The sequence below is a fragment of the Haliaeetus albicilla genome, chromosome 25 (genome assembly GCF_947461875.1).
Source record: "Haliaeetus albicilla chromosome 25, bHalAlb1.1, whole genome shotgun sequence".
NCBI lineage: Eukaryota > Metazoa > Chordata > Aves > Accipitriformes > Accipitridae > Haliaeetus > Haliaeetus albicilla.
This window is the reverse complement of record NC_091507.1, coordinates 23996673-24014209: the sequence shown is the minus strand read 5'-3', so window position 1 is coordinate 24014209 and position 17537 is coordinate 23996673. Positions and strand designations below refer to the sequence as shown.

Below are 17537 nucleotides of genomic sequence, written 5' to 3'. Positions count from 1 at the left end.
CCTGCCCCACCCCCAGTAGTAAGGAAAGGTTGCATTTGCCCTTTTATTTAGGCGTTCCTGACAACTATGAAATGCTCAGTACAGATGAGACTCCTTCAGTTGCTTCTTTTTCCTGCCTTCTTTCTGTAATTAATCATGTTATTCACAACAACCACAATAAGCCAGAAACATACATCTTGTCTTTTAAGATCTCTTGGCATCACCCTTTTCTTGAGGCTAAGAAAAATTAGTGTCTTGCAGAAAATGACTGAACCTTGCACCATCTCCAGATTTCTAGTAAAACAGACCTATGACAAGGATGGTAGATGTGATTCCCAGACTTTAGAGGAATCTTGTCAGCTGCTGTCAAAAAAGGAGAGAGGGATATTCTTTCAGGTAAGTTGATACCATGTTATTTATTTGCCTAGAGCTCTGTCCTGCAATGCTCAAAACCCCCTCCTGAACCAACACTCTCCCCCCTCAATCTTACATGGCTTTTTGTGTGTTTTCATTTGGGAAACACTGGAATGAAGTATCACTAGGGCATAGTTTGTAATGCATAATTTAGAATGGCTTCGGAGCATGAACCTATGAAAAAAGAACTCTCAAATGAATCTTCATGAATTCTTGAATTTCTGAGTGAGCTAGTAGGGGAGAACGCAGCACTGATACTATTTATCAAAAATTCAAGGGCAACTTATCTTGATATGCCACCATAAAGATTGATGCATAAAGTCATTGAGAAGAGAACTGCTGCAGGAAAAACTGGCTTACATATTGAAAGCAGATGGTTCAGGTAAACTATAACAGTGCAAGGTTAGTTGAGGTAATAAATGAGGTATATGAGGGTCAGTGAAAAGTTCATGTTTGCACATGTTTTTGAAGACTTTTCAATTAGAATAGGAAAAGTGGAGAAATTACTTCCCAAACCTAGAATACTTGGTGTAGACTATGTGCAAAAAAGTAGGTAATTCAGTTCAGTGCAGAGCAATGTAAGATAATGAGACTGGGATGCATAATGAAGTGTAGGAGTTAGAGATGTGAGCTGAAAAATAGTGGAAAGTTGGATGTAGGGTTTTTTTTTTTTGATAATGAGCTTGAGCAAGATGTGGTTGCTATCTGCAAGGATGAAAGGCTAAAAGGATGTTGGAAAATGTGTATAAAAGCTGGAATATGAAAGCACAGGAAAAAAGTCACTTTTTATATGATTTCTGAATAACAGCTGCATTTTCAGCTATGTAAAAATGAAAATCTATCAAATCGGACTTGCCTTCATTTCAAATGACTCTCATTAGAAACTATAATATATTGCAAACATTTAAAACAGTAAACAACATTTTTCCAAAATGTTAAAAGATAGGAAGTATTTGTTGAATTAAAATAAATACTGCAAGATTACTGATACTGCATTTCTTGGGAGGGAGGATGTTCATTAAAATTATGAGAGTATTGGAAGTTGCGAAAATTTATTTTGAGGGATGAAGACCGGAGAATAAGGGAATGATTATGGACAAATGTTGCTGGGCAAGGTGATAGGAAGATGATAGGTGCTTATTACCTCATCATTTACTGCTCCGGTTATGCTATAGGAACATGAGTAAAAATTTCTGCTTGATAAAACACATAGATAAAACCTTGATTGGCTATAAAGCATTATGTCTTTAAAGTATTTGTCTCAATTTTGTGTAGACCCTTTTCCAATACGTGCATTAATTGATTGAGAACATTTTATGTAAATCTGGAATCTTACATTTGATTAATGTATAAATGTTGACTGTGGTTATGCTTGTATTGGTAGGATTTATAAGTGTATGTTTTTATATAATGGATGAGAAAATTTGGCATGGGGTGTCTATTTCCCTCATAGTTGTTTTAGGGAGTAGCTTGCTGCAGTCCCCCACAGCAAGTTACTACTTTTTATGGCTGGAAGTTTCTGATACCTGCTGCACTTCATCCATTACCCAAGCACAGGAAAATAGTAGGATAATCTGCTCATCCTGCGAGTTCTCTAATTACACGCTGGTGTTCTGAAAAGCCAGTTCTGTATTAGGATGACTGGCATACTAAACTTCCTAAATACATTTGGTATTTCACATGATGACTTGTTTGTAGAGTATATAGATTTAATTACTAACCAGCAGGACAGTGTCACCCTGAGTGCAGATTAAGCTGCTATATTGTCCCTTCCCTGTACAGTGGGAAAATATTGATGTTATCAAGCAACGTAATGAATCTGTCTCATAACAAAAATGCAAATTGAGTTAAATCAGCAGTTTTGCACTCTTAGTTTCTTGCATGAAATGAATGCATTTATCTTTGCAGACACTATACGCTGTACACAGCTATTATTTATTATGTGCTGTTTAATGTCTTGCTTTTTATACCAGACATGTAGTACAGATTTTTCTTTATTTTTACTGTACATGTATATACATTAATGTAGACTTTTACTTTTTCTCTGCATTAGTAAAATGGTAATATCTAGTGTCATGCCTGAAGTAGTGCTATTTATTTCCATGTGCCATTTGAAGCATATTTAATTTACATATATATGTTTCTGTGTGTGATGTAATCTCAAGATGGACTGGCGAATGAAAAATCAGAACATTCAGCATCTGTTTTTTCCAAGTTGCATAAATGCAGTCAGGGATATGACAGTGTGCATAGATGGGAGGAGAGGACTAGCTTCCCATACTTAGGGAGGAAGGAGAAGACCATCATGTTTAACAGGGTCTTCAGTTTTGCCCCTAGTTAGATTTTCCCCCGTTTATGTTATTTACATTGAGCCTGGAAGCTACCAGCTCCTCAAAATCAGCTTCCTTTCTTTGCTGCTCCATGTGGTTGTTTTGTTTGTTCTGCCTTCAGCAGTAGTGGGTCAGGGTCAGAAACCCTTTGAGTGAAGCTGCTCAGCAGAACTTTGCCCAACTGTTTTGCTTGGAGTGTGTGTGTATATATGTATGTACGACTACTTCCCCATATATGTGCATGCATATATATATATACACACACATGCAACTTGGTAGGAAACATATTAGTAAAAGGTAATACTTACTGTCCTATTTTCCTATTTGTGTCCTTTACTTAGCAGTTCTATAGTTGATAGAGGATGCTTCCTATCCCTCTTTTGCCTACAAGAAAACTGTGTCTTACTAATTGTCCAGTGTTGTACACAAATGACAGTTCTTACTAATCCCAGGGAATGATCTTTTTATTTCCTAAAATATGAGATTTGGTTGACCTTATGTAATTACAAGCTTTATTAATGGTTATGAAGTAACTTTTAACTCTAACTGTAGTGTCAGATTTAAAGCCTTTTTGACAGGGAATTCCAAAGGCTCACGCCTTGCTGTGTGAAGGAGAATTTCCTTCTATTTGTTCTAATAATAAAAGGCAATAATTTCATGAAGTGACCTTTTGTTGCAGTATTATGAGACAGGGACTGATCATTTTTCTGTGTGCCTGTCTTAATTTTTAATGACTATAATTAAAATGAAAATGAAAAGAAAGTGTGCTCCTGTACTGTTATCAGAGGCATTCAGTGCTTGAATAATTTCATTTTTTTCCATAAGCTCTGCTACTGATGGGGAGTGTGCAAGTCCCATGTGCACAAGCATATGGGGAAATTTTAGTCTTTAGTCATCAATGCTCTTTGAAGGTCCCCTTCTAATTCCCTTTTCTTGCCAAATAATGTGAGAGCTGGCAATACCAAGTCAAATACTCATCTTTCTGTACTTTCACCATGCTTTTTGCTGACCTCATTCTGATCTTTTGCATTTTTGCTGCAGTGTCTTAAAGACAGAACTGAATGCTGTTCTAGGCAAAGAGAACTTTTCTTTGTGGTGTAGTATCACGCAAATAGGTTTTGCTATAATTTCTTTATTGTCACTTCTTTAGTCTACCTCAGCTTCCAGTATAAATACTAAATTACAGTGAGAAAATACATCCTGAGATTTCTTCTCAGTTTTTTCTTGCTTTCAAAGAAAATAGTTTGATTAAAAGAGTTAAAAGTATGTCTTAGCTTATCTTTGTGACATTCAAACTGGTCCATCCAATTCATAAAATTATTCCAATTAAACTTTTTTTTGCATACTAAGCAAAAAGGAGCTGCTTCATGCTTTTAGCACCCTCCTGATACCCTAATGCCTCATCTTTTTGTCTCTTTTCTGAGAAGCCCTCACTAAAACTGTGCAAACAGGTATTTCGTCGTGCTTGGCTTTGGAGATAAGAATCTATCGTGGTTTAACCCCGGCCAGCAACTAAGTACCACACAGCCACTTGTTCCCCGCGCGCGCCTCCCCCCCCCCCCCCCCCCCCACCAGTGGGATGGGGGAGAAAATCGGGAAAAGAAGTAAAACTCGTGGGTTGAGATAAGAACGGTTTAACAGAACAGAAAAGAAGAAACTAATAATGATAACACTAATAAAGTGACAACAGCAATAATAAAAGGATTGTAATGTACAAATGATGCGCAGTGCAATTGCGCACCACCCGCCGATAGACACCCAGTTAGTCCCCTAAGTGGTGATTCCCTGTCCCCGCTCCCCTCAGTTTATATGCTAGATGTGATGTCGCATGGTATGGAATACCCCGTTGGCCAGTTTGGGTCAGCTGCCCTGGCTCTGTCCTGTCCCAACTTCTTGTGCCCTTCCAGCTTTCTCGCTGGCTGGGCTTGAGAAGCTGAAAAATCCTTGACTTTAGACTAAACACTACTTAGCAACAGCTGAAAACATCAGTGTTATCAACATTCTTCTCATACTGAACTCAAAACAGCACTGTACCAGCTACTAGGAAGACAATTAACTCTATCCCAGCTGAAACCAGAACAGAATCATAGATACATAATTCTTCATTAACTGCTCATTAATATCATATTTTTTTAATGCTAGACAATTTTTTGGCAGATAGAATATTGAAGTATTGATTTACATTAAGACAACTGCATATCTTGAGAGCAAGATTGGTTCCTGTAATTTCTGTTTGAATAAAGCTTATGTGCAGAGAGAGCAGAATTGGATGCTTAAACTCATGGCTATGTGGGAGCCCTAGTACTGGACTTGAACATGTTCTGCCCATGGTCCAATCTTGTTGATGGAAATCAGTGTCCCACCAAAAGCCCTGTAGCTTCATTTGCCCTGCACTGGGGCTAAGCTAAAGTGTCCCATCCCTGACCTCACATCTAGCTAACAAGAGCAAAAGATATTCTTACGGCCTTTTTCCTCATAGATTAAAACCAGTAGTGATTACATATGAAGAAGTCATACCACGGCTGATACAATTAGTGTTCAAATTGTATGGCAAAATTCAGTCACACAGTCGAGCTACAGATTTTGATTATGTTAAGAATAATTAGTTGAAAATTGTTGGAAGAATACAGAATGAAGTATGGAAGTAAAGAAACAGAAATGGATATAACAAAAATAATTCTGTCCTTCCAATTTCTAATCAAACTAGCTGGGCGATTCTGCATATTTTCAGGTATTTAGATGGGAGAAGAGAGCAAATAAAAATCTTCCCTTGAGGTAAAGCTAAGTCAAGGAAACCAGACTTTATTTAGCATAGAAATTAAGACCTTAAATTCCGAGAAACCTTGGCGATGTATACTAGGAGTCAAAATATGAAGAACCACCATGAAAGCTGATTTGCCAACTAATTAAGATCCAAGTAAATATCTGTACATATTTAGAATTAATAGAATGCTCCCAAATTCTCATGAATGTTGTAGGGCTAGGGCATGGAAATAGTGGTAACCTGAGAAATGTATGTTATTTTTTGTTTGATAGCTTCTGGGTTAGTAGATTTTAACTTTTCATATCGTATCTGTATGCTTATTTGTATTTTACTTTGAACGATGTTACTGAAAACATACTATACTTGTGCAGCGTTATCAGAAGTGTTCAGTACTGGAACCAAGTGGGATTTTGTTTGCCTTTTACATGCCTTCCAGCTGATGGGTGGAATTTAAGTCCCCATGGTGCACAAACAGATGGGAAAATGTTGGTCTTTAGTTTTCAGTCATCAGTGCTAATTCTTTTATCTTCTGAATGCATTAGTCAAACAGACTACGCCTGTCAAGCAATCTGTAATATGTGCCATGACAGCCTTTTTTTTTTTTTAATTCTTCTGAAAATCTTTTCTGTGAACTGACATTGCCTACTTTCTGTTAGTTTAAGGAAGAAAATGCCTTACTCATCAATTAAATGATTGTCAAAATGGTTGTGGAGTGTTGATGATTTTAAAGTACTGGTTTTATCATTTGTGTGAAGTAATTCAACAACCAAGAAGTATGTTTTCAAATACAATTGAGTATTTCTGTAGGCATTGGTGATCTTATATGTATATGTCTGTATGATGCTTTTTATAAGCAGCTACTGTATTGGCATATTTCTTCATCCTTTCTTAACCAATGTGTCACAGAGGTTAAGATGCCTCGGATTTTTGGAACACTAATGTTCTTTACGCACCTTGGCATGCATCCATAGATCCTGATTTCTAGATTATAACAAAAAAGTCTGTTTTGACCAGGAGTTATATTGCATATTCAGATTTTGGTGCCTGTTTCTGCAATGTGGAACCCAGAAGTGCCATGAATTAAAGAACTTGTATCCACATGGCAGCTTGAAATACTCTACGTACACAAGGATGAGTGAATTTCCAACTGCATTTGTATGAAAGTTCCTTGACAGGTATAGCATGTAGCTATGAGGGGAAAAAAGTAAGTAGTAATGGCATAGCATAAATTTACATTAATACAAATGCATATATTCTTAGGAATTATATAAGGGTATTGGCATAAAATTTTTGGCACTGGTTTATCTCCTAATTTCCTTTAAAGTGTCTTTTTGGAGATAGGAAATCTCTCCAGTTTATTTTATATGCCCAGAGGGCACTCTGCATTCAGCTTTGGTTCTCTAGGCTGTGTTGTCACAGATGTGAGGGATTGAGCTTTGTGTTTGTGTTTTTATGATGTGATATCAGGCATGCTGAAAATGAATTAAAACCTTGACTTACATCACAAGTTAAGCTCATCCGGATGGCAGACAGCTCCTGCTTCTTGTGAAAGAATAATTTTGGTAATGTGACAGGCATGGGTTTGTAGGCAGTAGCAACTCCTACAGAGTTTAAAGCCCTGAAATAAAACAAAGATTGCAGACAGCTGATGATCAGTATCTTTCCTCTGTGAGGGGTGGGAACTCCTGCTTCAAATGAGCTGCAGGTAACCGTTGACTCAAGGTTATGGAAGAAGTCCTGCACCTTGTGCACTGGGCCAGCCCAGTTTACAGAGCTGTGCTCTCTGCAGCTCCATTTAAAAGGAAGTGAGAGGTTTTTCCTTTTGTATTAAGAGAGAATTTGTTTTCATGAATATGCCTCAACATGATGCCTTGCTATGGAGGAAGTAGCTGAGCAGGAGGATTTGTTCCCTGCATTTTCTCTGTAGCTACAAAAGCCCATGTAAAGCATGCATGGAACATTTATTAATGTATCAAATAGCAGGTATGATAGATGCAGTTAGGTCTCTTCAGTTGTTATTTTCATTTGTGATCCACAGATTTTGCTCCGAATTGCTGTATGGAGTTTGGGTTCTTGTTCAGATTATTTTGCTAAGAGGCACTCGGGAAAGAAAGGAAGAAAATATTTTCAATTTGGAAACTCCTACATGATGAGACTTTTGTTTGCATTTCTTCAATACTTTTAAAAATTCAGGTTTCAATAAATAATAATTCACTGAGGAAAACCTATCATTTTGGAAAAGTTATGTCTAGGTTTGGTATCCATTATGTTTGGGGGGTGGTGGTGTTTGGATGTGGAATTTGACTACCTGCAAGTAACTTAACTGCCTGAGAGAAGTTACAGTTTATTATTTGTGAAACACAGTACCTTGAAGCTCATGTCATCAGTCCTAACTTACTGAAATTTCCATTGAATCAAAGATCAGGTGTGTCCCCTCAGGCTGCAGTGATGGAAACTGCCCTAAAAAGGATGAAGAATGGGCTTGTGGAAAGTTGTTTTTGTACAGCTGAAATTTTAATTTATTTCTTTTCCTTTGAGATACATGAAAGAAAAGAGGCTACTAGGATTAGCTGTACAGCAGATATCCGTATTTGGGGAATGGTTTTCTATCAGTCCCACTCCTGTCTTCTGGAGTATCTTGTCTTTTTTTCCTTCTCTTTTGGCAGGGTACATTAAGGGTCATTAAAGTCCAAACAGAAGCTAGAGCAGCTTTGAGGTGATTGTACTGTTTGCCGTGCACTATACTGGAACTTACATATCTTTATAGATGGCTTATAAACATTTGTGATCCCTCTTCCATTCTCTGTCAAGCCTGGGAGCGAAGGAATAAAAGTAAAAACTTAGAAATAGGTAAGCTGCATGGTGGACTCCTAGTCTTGAATCTGCTCAGGGGATAGCTGGCTTTTTCATGGGCTTCTTTTGACGTTTTGTTCTGGAACAGGAATCCCTGCTTTACTCTGGAACTGATAGAAATTGATTAACTATATCCCAAATATCTTAAGAATCTGCGGTGTCATGGGGAAGGGGCTTCCTTAAAGATTTATGTGGAAAAAGTTAAAATGAAAGTATTTAGACTGCAATCACCATTCTGAGAGACAATATCTAGATTTAGTAAAATAGGTTCTAGATTGTTTTATACCCAAAAAGGGAAAACAAAAGAGGTAACCCAGCTTGTGTGTGTCAGTTTGCTTCTTAGTAAGCAGGTAAACCTGGATTAAGATAGGAACAGGGGAACTGTCAGTGGAGGATCTATAATTGTAATCACTAAAACCCTCATTTGTTTTTTTCCAGCTCTGCTAGTAACGAAATTGTTATTTCTGTGAAATAATTTCCTGCCCACGGAAAATCTGTTCTTGAAATGAGTTGGAAGGAAAACATGCTTTTGAACTGAGAGCAGCTGCTCAATCTCATTTAATCTTTTATTTCATTGTCTGTGGTTTGCTAATGTAGAGAAGTCTGACTTTTTTTGAGTCCTGCCTTGAGAACTGTTCCTGTTCTGCTTAGCATCATGAATTTGTGAAAAGTGAGATGACCTAAAACACAGTACTGTGTAGAGCAACCTTATCCCTTTTGCTTTGTTAATGAATGAGAGTCAAACAAGTCCAGTAGGAGCCACAAAAAGAGGAGCCAGCTAGATTTCTGAGATTTGGTATCTTAAATGAAAATTTATGCAAACCTTTGAGGTCAGAGAGCAAGATCATATGGCACCATGGAGTCCATGAGCATGTGTGATTTACTGTATGTTTTCTTGTGTGCAGACAGAGCATTATATCCTGATTACTGTTGCTTTCTTTTTAACTGGTAATATACTAAGGGCTTTTGGAAGGATGTACCATTTGCACCGTAACCATAGTATGTGTGACAACACGTATATGTGTGCATTTAAACCTTGAACATCCTTCAATGAGCAAAACCTTTTTATGGAATTAGTGTGAAGAAGGTCAGTAAAGGGGGGAAAACTTAACTACTCATGTTACAGGAAGTGAAATGCCATAAATGTTTTGTGAAGAACTACGTTTAGTCTTGGTCTACTTGTGTGGTTAACGTCATCTTATAAAAAGGAATAGTCTGTAAATCTTGTGGTTATACTTAAAAAAAATATAAAGTGAATAGTCCAAGCTGTCACTGAAAAAATGCTAGCCTTTCCTTTTTGGAAACAGTGGTTAACATAGAAAAGAGAAATACTATGTATTTTTTGGTACATTTACACACATATAAATGTATACTTTTAAATAGATATGGAGTATGTGGAATGGAATAAAAATGGATTACTAATATAAATAAAGAATATAAATAGATAGCAAAAAGTCAGGGTTTTGGGGGAGGTTGACAGGTGACTGCACAAATTCCACATGGCTAGCATACTGTGGAGCACTTGAAGCGTAGTAACAACTGTGCAGAAGCCTGTTACTAGGAGAAGGTTTTTGTTGTTTTTTTTTTTTTGCATAGCAACAGGTATATTAACAAGAGTGTTGTTTCTGCCTCCTCTTTTTTTTTTTTAATAATTCACACATATTCCTCAGGTTATATTTTATTTCTGATTGCCTTCATAAAGCCTCATGAAGCCAATGGTGGTAATCCTAGGTAAAAGAGGCAGTGGCTGGGTCATGATTTTTGTACTGAAAAATATTTTATAACATTCCTGGGACTTTCTAATATACAAATAAAGCTAAATTACTTAGTTATTTCAAATATTTAAATAACTTGCATGGAAGGTTGAAAGAATAATTTAATGCATGCAACAGAATACAGGACTTTAAGCTTGAATTTCTGTGGATCATACTCAGACTTTCTGGAGTCTACCTGCTTCCACCTAAAATGGGTGGATGCTAACTCTGGTTCAGAACACAGTTCAACGAGCTAACCCTTGTGAGCAAAAAGTTCCCTGGGTGCATAAGCTGTAGCATCCTAGCTGGGCAGCCAAGCAAGAGATAGTACCTAGGCAGAGACATGCCCAAATCCTTCCCAAGTCCTGGGGGAACCTCAGTAAGTTAGGTGTCCCTCTAGGAATGCCTGAATCATATTACATTGCAGTCCAGGCAGTTGTGATAGTATTATGTTTCTGGACATACAACTGAATGTTTAGAACTGTGTCCCCGAATATAGGGGATGGCTGGAGATGCCTGGAGAAGGTCTAAACCCACAGCTCTTCTTCCCACAAAACTGCCTTTAATTATGTCCATGAAGTGTTGGGAGAATGTGGTTTTCACCCATCCTGATGAAGTTAGGCTGCTGATACACAAAATATTGTGGAATTCAGAGAGACAGCAGGAAATGAATAATTTTAAATCTGTAAAGAAGGACACATTCCTCAGAATGGAATGGTCCTTGTTCTTTTTCAAGTAACGGTAGGTAGATACATTTCTTATTTGGGAATCGTGAGATAAAGATGTATAAGAAACTGGGAATAAGAAAGAGTAGCAAAGATTGTTAGCCAGCTAGTAAATAGCACTGATAAACCTACATCTGTTGCAGAAAAGGAAGTTCTAAGACTTTTTGAAAAATCAAATATTTAATTAAAGGTTTGCCCCTGTGCATGTTAGATTGGTTTTTAGATTTCAATTCTTAAAAGAAAAGAGAGATTGGTGGAGAAAACGAAAAATAAATTATTTGCTTGTGAGTTAACAGTATCACTAATTAGGCTTCCCAAATGTAGAATATGGACTAAACTCAACTCTTATTTTACCAGTGGGAATTTGGACATTGATTCAGTGGGCTATAGCGACAGCAACAGTCTTGAGAGTTTGTGATTGCATTTATACTTTTGCACTTGGGCCAAGTGGCAACAGGTACCTTGTATAGGGACAGAGCCCTGTAGAAGACTCTGGCTATGCTCACAGTCTGTTCACATGTGATGATGTGATGAAGTTACTAATTTTTATAAGTTCTTGTAAATGAAAATTTCCAATAGTGCTTGGACTTCAGAAGCTATTTGGTTCTTTCCCCACCTTCTGGTACATTATTTGGGAAGGAAGAGTTCAGCTCCTTACTACACCCTGGTGTGCAAAGTGGTGTTCTTCCCTGTGCTATCCTAAAGTTTAGCTGTACAAAGATGTGATCGTGGGATAAGTTATATTGGGAATGTACATTGTATCATGTACTCTACAGTGAATCTGAAGTTATTCATCTCTCTCCCACTGAGTGGGATGTCATCTCAAACAACTATGTTAGCAAAAAATGGGGGTATGCACAGAGATCGGTACTGTGAAACTGTTCACATCTAACCTACCTCATGCTATATTGCTCCTGAGCTCAGTACCTAATATTTAGGGTCACCAGTTTTGCATATATGTGGAGTTAAGCTATTGTACTCAGTTTGTCTGAAAGGAAAACGTATCAGAGATGCTACAAATAAGTAAATAGGCAGAAATTAATTAAGAATAGGCACAGTAAAATTATCCTTTTTATTTTCCTTATCGTCCTCATTATTAAGATAAATTGAAGTATTTTGAATCATCATTTCTGGAACCAGAAGGGAAATCTTACCTCTTTTCACTAGCCAAAGGTATTTTCTCTTTGGCAGGAGGCTCTTGATATCTGGTCATACAGGGATAGTGTGCAAACCTGGCACTGTCTGCTCACTCTATTGTTGATCACCAGGGTTTACTCTCATATGCTCTCTCTACATAAGGATGTTGTTCTGCATAGCAGAGCATGCATTTCAGTTGCATTTTGCATTCTGTGTATTGAGCTAGGTGTCTTTGGGAACATTTTTAAATAATATATTTAAAGATGTTCCTTCTGCAGTTTTTCTAAATTACAAGCAATTTATCATTGCAGACAAATATTTTTCTCAAAAATTCTTTGCAATGCATTTATCTTTTTGTTGTGAAATGACTTGAGAATGAGGATGTGCGGAGAATCGGTAAGCCAGTAACTTTTCATGTACACAGAGCACTGCATGCAGAATTCAAGAGGGTGGATAAAACATTTGAACTGAAATGGAATAAACAAGGAATTACATTTTGAATATAAACAAGGTATGCATATAAATTTGGGAACTCTAATAGCAGCAGCCTGGGGACAGTATTCCTCATAGTCTCTTTCAGAGCTATGAACAGAAACCCAAGAACAAAGTAGGACTATATTCAGATAATCTCTATTCCATCTGCATCTCTACTCATATCTGGGTTTCTTACTGTCTGGCCTACAAGGCCATATATGTAACAATAGCACTCAAGTTGTTTAGCACGATTTTGATCGTCTGAATTTGAACTAAAGCTACAGTATTTGTGACATTTGCTACCTGCAACATGTTCTATGTCTTTGTCATGCTCTGTCTGTACTTCTGCTTGAGCCTGCTGGTTTTCTGCTGCTTAGTTTGCCTCTCATTCATTCTGCTCTGACCCCTGCCAGTTACCTGTGTGAACTTCTGCCATGTCTTCTGCCATCTGTGGGATTGCCATCTTGTCTTTACTTACAGAAGTAGCTAAATGGGAAATTTGGTTTATAATTAGAAAATGAGATTTCAAATCGGTTTTCAGGACTGGCCATAACAATCTGAGAGGTGCCTGGAAATAAAAGAAATCCTGAGCAATTGAAAAGCCTGTGTCACATTTAACAGCAAGTAATTTCCATTGTATCGCAGGCAAATGTGTAATCAGAGCGAACAGGAAGAAAAGTCCATACTATGTGCACTTCAAAATATTGGCGTGTACAGTTTGCATCATAGTGACAACCTGTCACACATCTTTTTGGCGGGATGTTGTGCAATACACTAAGGAAGGGAGATACAGTGGAATTCCCCACCTTTCTATACCTGTAATAGCTTGCTTTTGAAAGCACAGTGGAGTTTGGTACTGGGCATAACCTGCATGATGCTGGCAGCGAGGGGCCGCAAGCAGGACTGGAGCGAAAGAACTGCCCAAGTGGGAGCCGAGCAGAGGACTTGGGGGGAGAGTTATGTCTCTGGCAGGACTGTTGGCCAGTGAAGGAGCCCATGCTAGAGCAGTGGAGGAAGAAACAAGGGACCACCAAAGAAGCGGAACCACAACGTGCTGACCCCAGTCTCCCACACTGTCCACTGCAGGCATAGCGTGCGAGTGGCAAGGGGCTTGGAGACGGGAAGGGGAAGAGGCAGTGTCTAGAGAGGAGTCCAAGTGTAGTTCTCTAAGTGTTTGCTTGTTTTCCTGTTTCTATTTTTCAGTAGCAGAATCAATAATTAAAAGTTTGTTGGCCAATAAATTAAGTAAAATTCCCTGATCCAAAACTTGTTTTATAACCAGCAACAGACTTTACAAATCACAGTGTTTGTGGCTATTCTCAAAACATTTGGTACAGTTCTTAAAATTAAATTTGCTGAAGTCAGACGAGTCAGCCTTCTCCAAGGTTATTTACATGCAGGGAAGGATAGGTGCCTTCAAGTCTTTGTAAGTCAAATAAATATGAAAATGTGTTGCTTCCTTGGTTCTGTCATTACCAGCAAACTGTCATGGTTCAGTGAGTAGAAAGCAAAACAAACAAAAATCATGCTTCCCAGTAATGGAACAAGTGCAATAAATAGTTGTTAAACCTTCCTGCAAAGATATTATGGTCTTCACATTCATTCTTTATTTGATTTTTGATCATAGTTTTAATTTTGTCTGGCAGGACAGGCAAGCAGAAATTTATTTTCATAGCACTATAATGAATATAAAAGATATTACACCTTGTTAAGTCTCTTTGCTTGTAAGTCTCCTTGCATTCCTTTTCACTAAGCATGAGAGTCAACTCCTCTCATCTAATATAATTTAGCAATTTAAAAGATATACATCTAATCTAAATTTGCTGTCTAGGTTCTCCTTACAGTCAGTGCAGCAAGACAGGTGCTAAAAGAAAGTAGTATACTTTGTAGCGAGATAGGTTATTTTGCTGTATAGGATATGGTCTAGTAGGATATCTTAAGTGTTTGAGATGGCTGAGGTGAGTCATTCTTTGATGCCTGTCTGTCCCTTTGTCACTGTGATGGGAACCCAGGAGGTCACCTCAGACTAGCAAGTCCAGCTCCAACACCTTCAGTTTGATGACATGAAGCCTACATGAATTTGCTAGTTTTTTATGTCATATTTCACTCCGAGCCAGGAGCTGAGCCCATTGTGAGTTTTTCTTTGATACAGTACTTACAGAGTAAGCTCCTGAAAAAAGCAGTCATACCTTCCATTAATAATTCCTTATTAAAGTTGGCCTCTGCTCCTGTGGTTTTAAGAAAGGCTGTTCTTGATACCCCTCATTTTTTTTAGCTAAACTTTTTATCATACACACTTATAAGACAAGTAATTAAGTTTACCAAAGGTCATTCTTATTTCATAATTCCTTGCAGTAAAAAGCCATAGAGAGAAAACTTGAAATGAATTAAACTTATGGCCTCTTAAAGAAGATACATGACATTTCACTGTAATTTAAACTTTTGTCCACCAGACATTCATAATATTTTCAAGGATGAGAGCTTTCTTATGTAAAAAAAAAAAAAAAAAAATCGCCCTTCATAGTGCAAATTCTTACACTAACAATATTTTATATAGAAAAGGCAAGTTTTCTTATCATGCTGGTGGTTTCTTTTCAAGCTTCTCATGAATCTGTTCCCCTTCCCTCCCCACTCAATGGCTCCTTTTAGTTGTCTGCCCTTTATGTTGAATTTTGAATGAAACTTACAGAAATGTCAGCCTGGCTCCTTTAGGGATTACGGTTGAAATCATCAAGGTTGGATTGATGGATGAGGCTGTAAGAGGTTGGGCCGGCTGACAAGGTTACCCTTACCAGCTGTCTACCCATCCCTGTTGCATGGGTGTCTGTGCTGCTTGTCAGTCAGCTTTTGAACCAGTGCTGTTTACTGTGTAGTGTTTTAAGGCAGAGTGTAATCAGTGACAGCTTACTTTACTTCAAAATGCTGCGCTGCAAATGGTGGTGGTTCTAAAACTCACTGCTGAGCAGCTCAGACATCTCTGCAGTAAAGGCAGGCTGGATAGCTAGGGTGGCAACAGTGTCAGCTGTCCCAGGCAAAGCCAGCCCTTTTTGACATTCAGGAGTCCTTTATTTTGTCTGTGCTTTTTTTGTGTGGTTTGTTTTGTTTTGTTTCAGGTTATAATCAGCCTTCTGTCTAAGAACCCCAGCTTTGAAATGTTTTTGAATGGGAATGTACAAGAACCCCAGTAGTGTTTGAGATTTTACTACAAAATCCTAAAATGTTTTCAATTCTTGTCTGTAGGCTGGAGCAAATGTGCTGCTGCAAGATGTTAATGGCAACATCGCACTTGATTATGCCATAGAAGGGACTGAATCTAGCAGCATCCTTCTGATGTACTTGGAAGAAAATGGTAAGTCAGCTCTTCAGCTTCTGGAATGTTTTTAATGAACATGACATAAAAATGAAAAGGATGGATATTAATTTGATGTAAGTCAGTACTGAAGCCAGTGGAACTATATTAGTTTGGAGATGGAGGGGAGGAAGATGATTTTGGGTCAGAAAAGTTTTCAGTGTGTTTAGATTCAAACAACTAACAAAGGTTAGTGGCAGTGATTATCGTCAGATCTGCTTTTGCCCATTCATATGGAGATGTCAGAGTGTGAATTCAGAGCAGAAAAACTGCAGTAATGCAGAAGCTTTTAAAACAATTTAACAGTGTGAGGACCAGGTTTCACATTTTGTTCCATTTCACATGTGTTATGTATAGCCTTAGAGTCTATTTTTTCCAGTGAGAGCCTGTTAAATAAATCTCTGCAAGTCATCTGAATGGAAATGTATATGAAACTTTATCACTTATTCAAGAATATTAGTGTTGGTTTTGTTTTGTATGGAGAAAATACTGTAGCTAGATTTCTTTTATGAAGTATGCTTAATATGTAATAGATGACAGAACCTGTATTGAAAAAAAGGGTTTGTTTTTCACCAGCTGCAAACTTAAATAAGGTTTCTGAACTGAGATTTCTAGCATTGCTTTTGACTATAATAGGTTGCCTTAACGTTGTATGTGGCTCATCATAACACTAAGGACAATGTATTAAGCAGAAATAATGAGTAGTAATGTAAAAATGTGTAATTTCAACATTGCCTCCATATAAGAAGTCTGTTTCAACATAAACTAGGTTATGTCCTCTTTCACTTAAAAGAGAAGTTGACTTAGACTGGCAAGGAAATCACACTCAGTGTGAGGTCCTATACTGTTAGCCCATAGCACATCCAGGGTATTACACAGGTGTATTTTATAATGTTGCTTCTTTGGTGCCTGGCAATGTCTTTGTAACTCATGAACTCTGGTTTTCGATTTTTCTAATGGCAATACAGGTATTAGCTTCTAAAAAACTTGATTGCCTTGCAGAATGCAGATATTTGGAGTCTAAGTGCTCCAAATGCTTTGTCTGATATGGTATTTAACATGGAGCATAGAACAAGCATATAGCATACAACAAGGTATGGTCTGCTCACTTGCAATTATTTGTGTGGATCTATCAGAAAATGCTTCCTCTTTCCTTGGTATGTCTGTCTTTTTGGTTGCAAAATGAAATAATTTGGAAAAAAAAAAAAGAAAAAGATTTGCTAGTTTCTTGGCAAAGTGTTTACATTGAAGGAACTTATATGGAACAGTGGATTTTTATGACTCTAATGTTATTAGTGTTGCCTCTTTTCCAGTAGATAGGAGAGGTACTGTTACTCATTAAACAATGATTCTGTGAATGTGGGAAGTTTCCAAAATAAAACCCTAAACATTATGAAGGTGACATCTACCTCTACTAACTGTAGATAGCTGAGCCTGAGCTAATCATCCAGACCTTTTCTTTTGGTCAATAGAGAGAAATGGGAAATGCAGGTATTGTTTCAGCTCTTCCTAACCTGGCTAGGTGAGGAGAACTGACTTCCAGGACTGTTTCTTTCTGTTCTGCTGACTAATAAGAACCTAAGTTGACAAGTCATAGTTTACCTGTCATAGTTTTAGACTGTAAGAATAGATCAATCCTACCCTTTAATTGCAGTACTGTGTGAAATCCTGGCCTTTGGGTGATCAATGACAAAATGCCTATCAACTTTGCTTCGTCTGTTACTATTCTTCTTGTAACAATAGGCAGCTCAAAGTACC

The 17537-nt window shown here is 37.7% G+C and overlaps 1 protein-coding gene across 3 annotated transcripts in view; it reads left to right on the top strand.

Annotated features, from left to right (window-relative positions):
* The window catches only part of MYO16 (myosin XVI), a 393194-nt gene that overhangs the window by 143074 nt on the left and 232583 nt on the right, over positions 1–17537 (top strand). For all 3 annotated transcript variants that reach the window (XR_011322146.1, XM_069770289.1, XM_069770288.1), the window contains exon 5: positions 15671–15779. Coding sequence is in view for 2 of the 3 variants with exons in the window: in XM_069770289.1 (XP_069626390.1) it covers positions 15671–15779 (109 nt within the window). In the remaining variant the exon portion in view is untranslated. The remainder of the gene's footprint in view (positions 1–15670; positions 15780–17537) is intronic.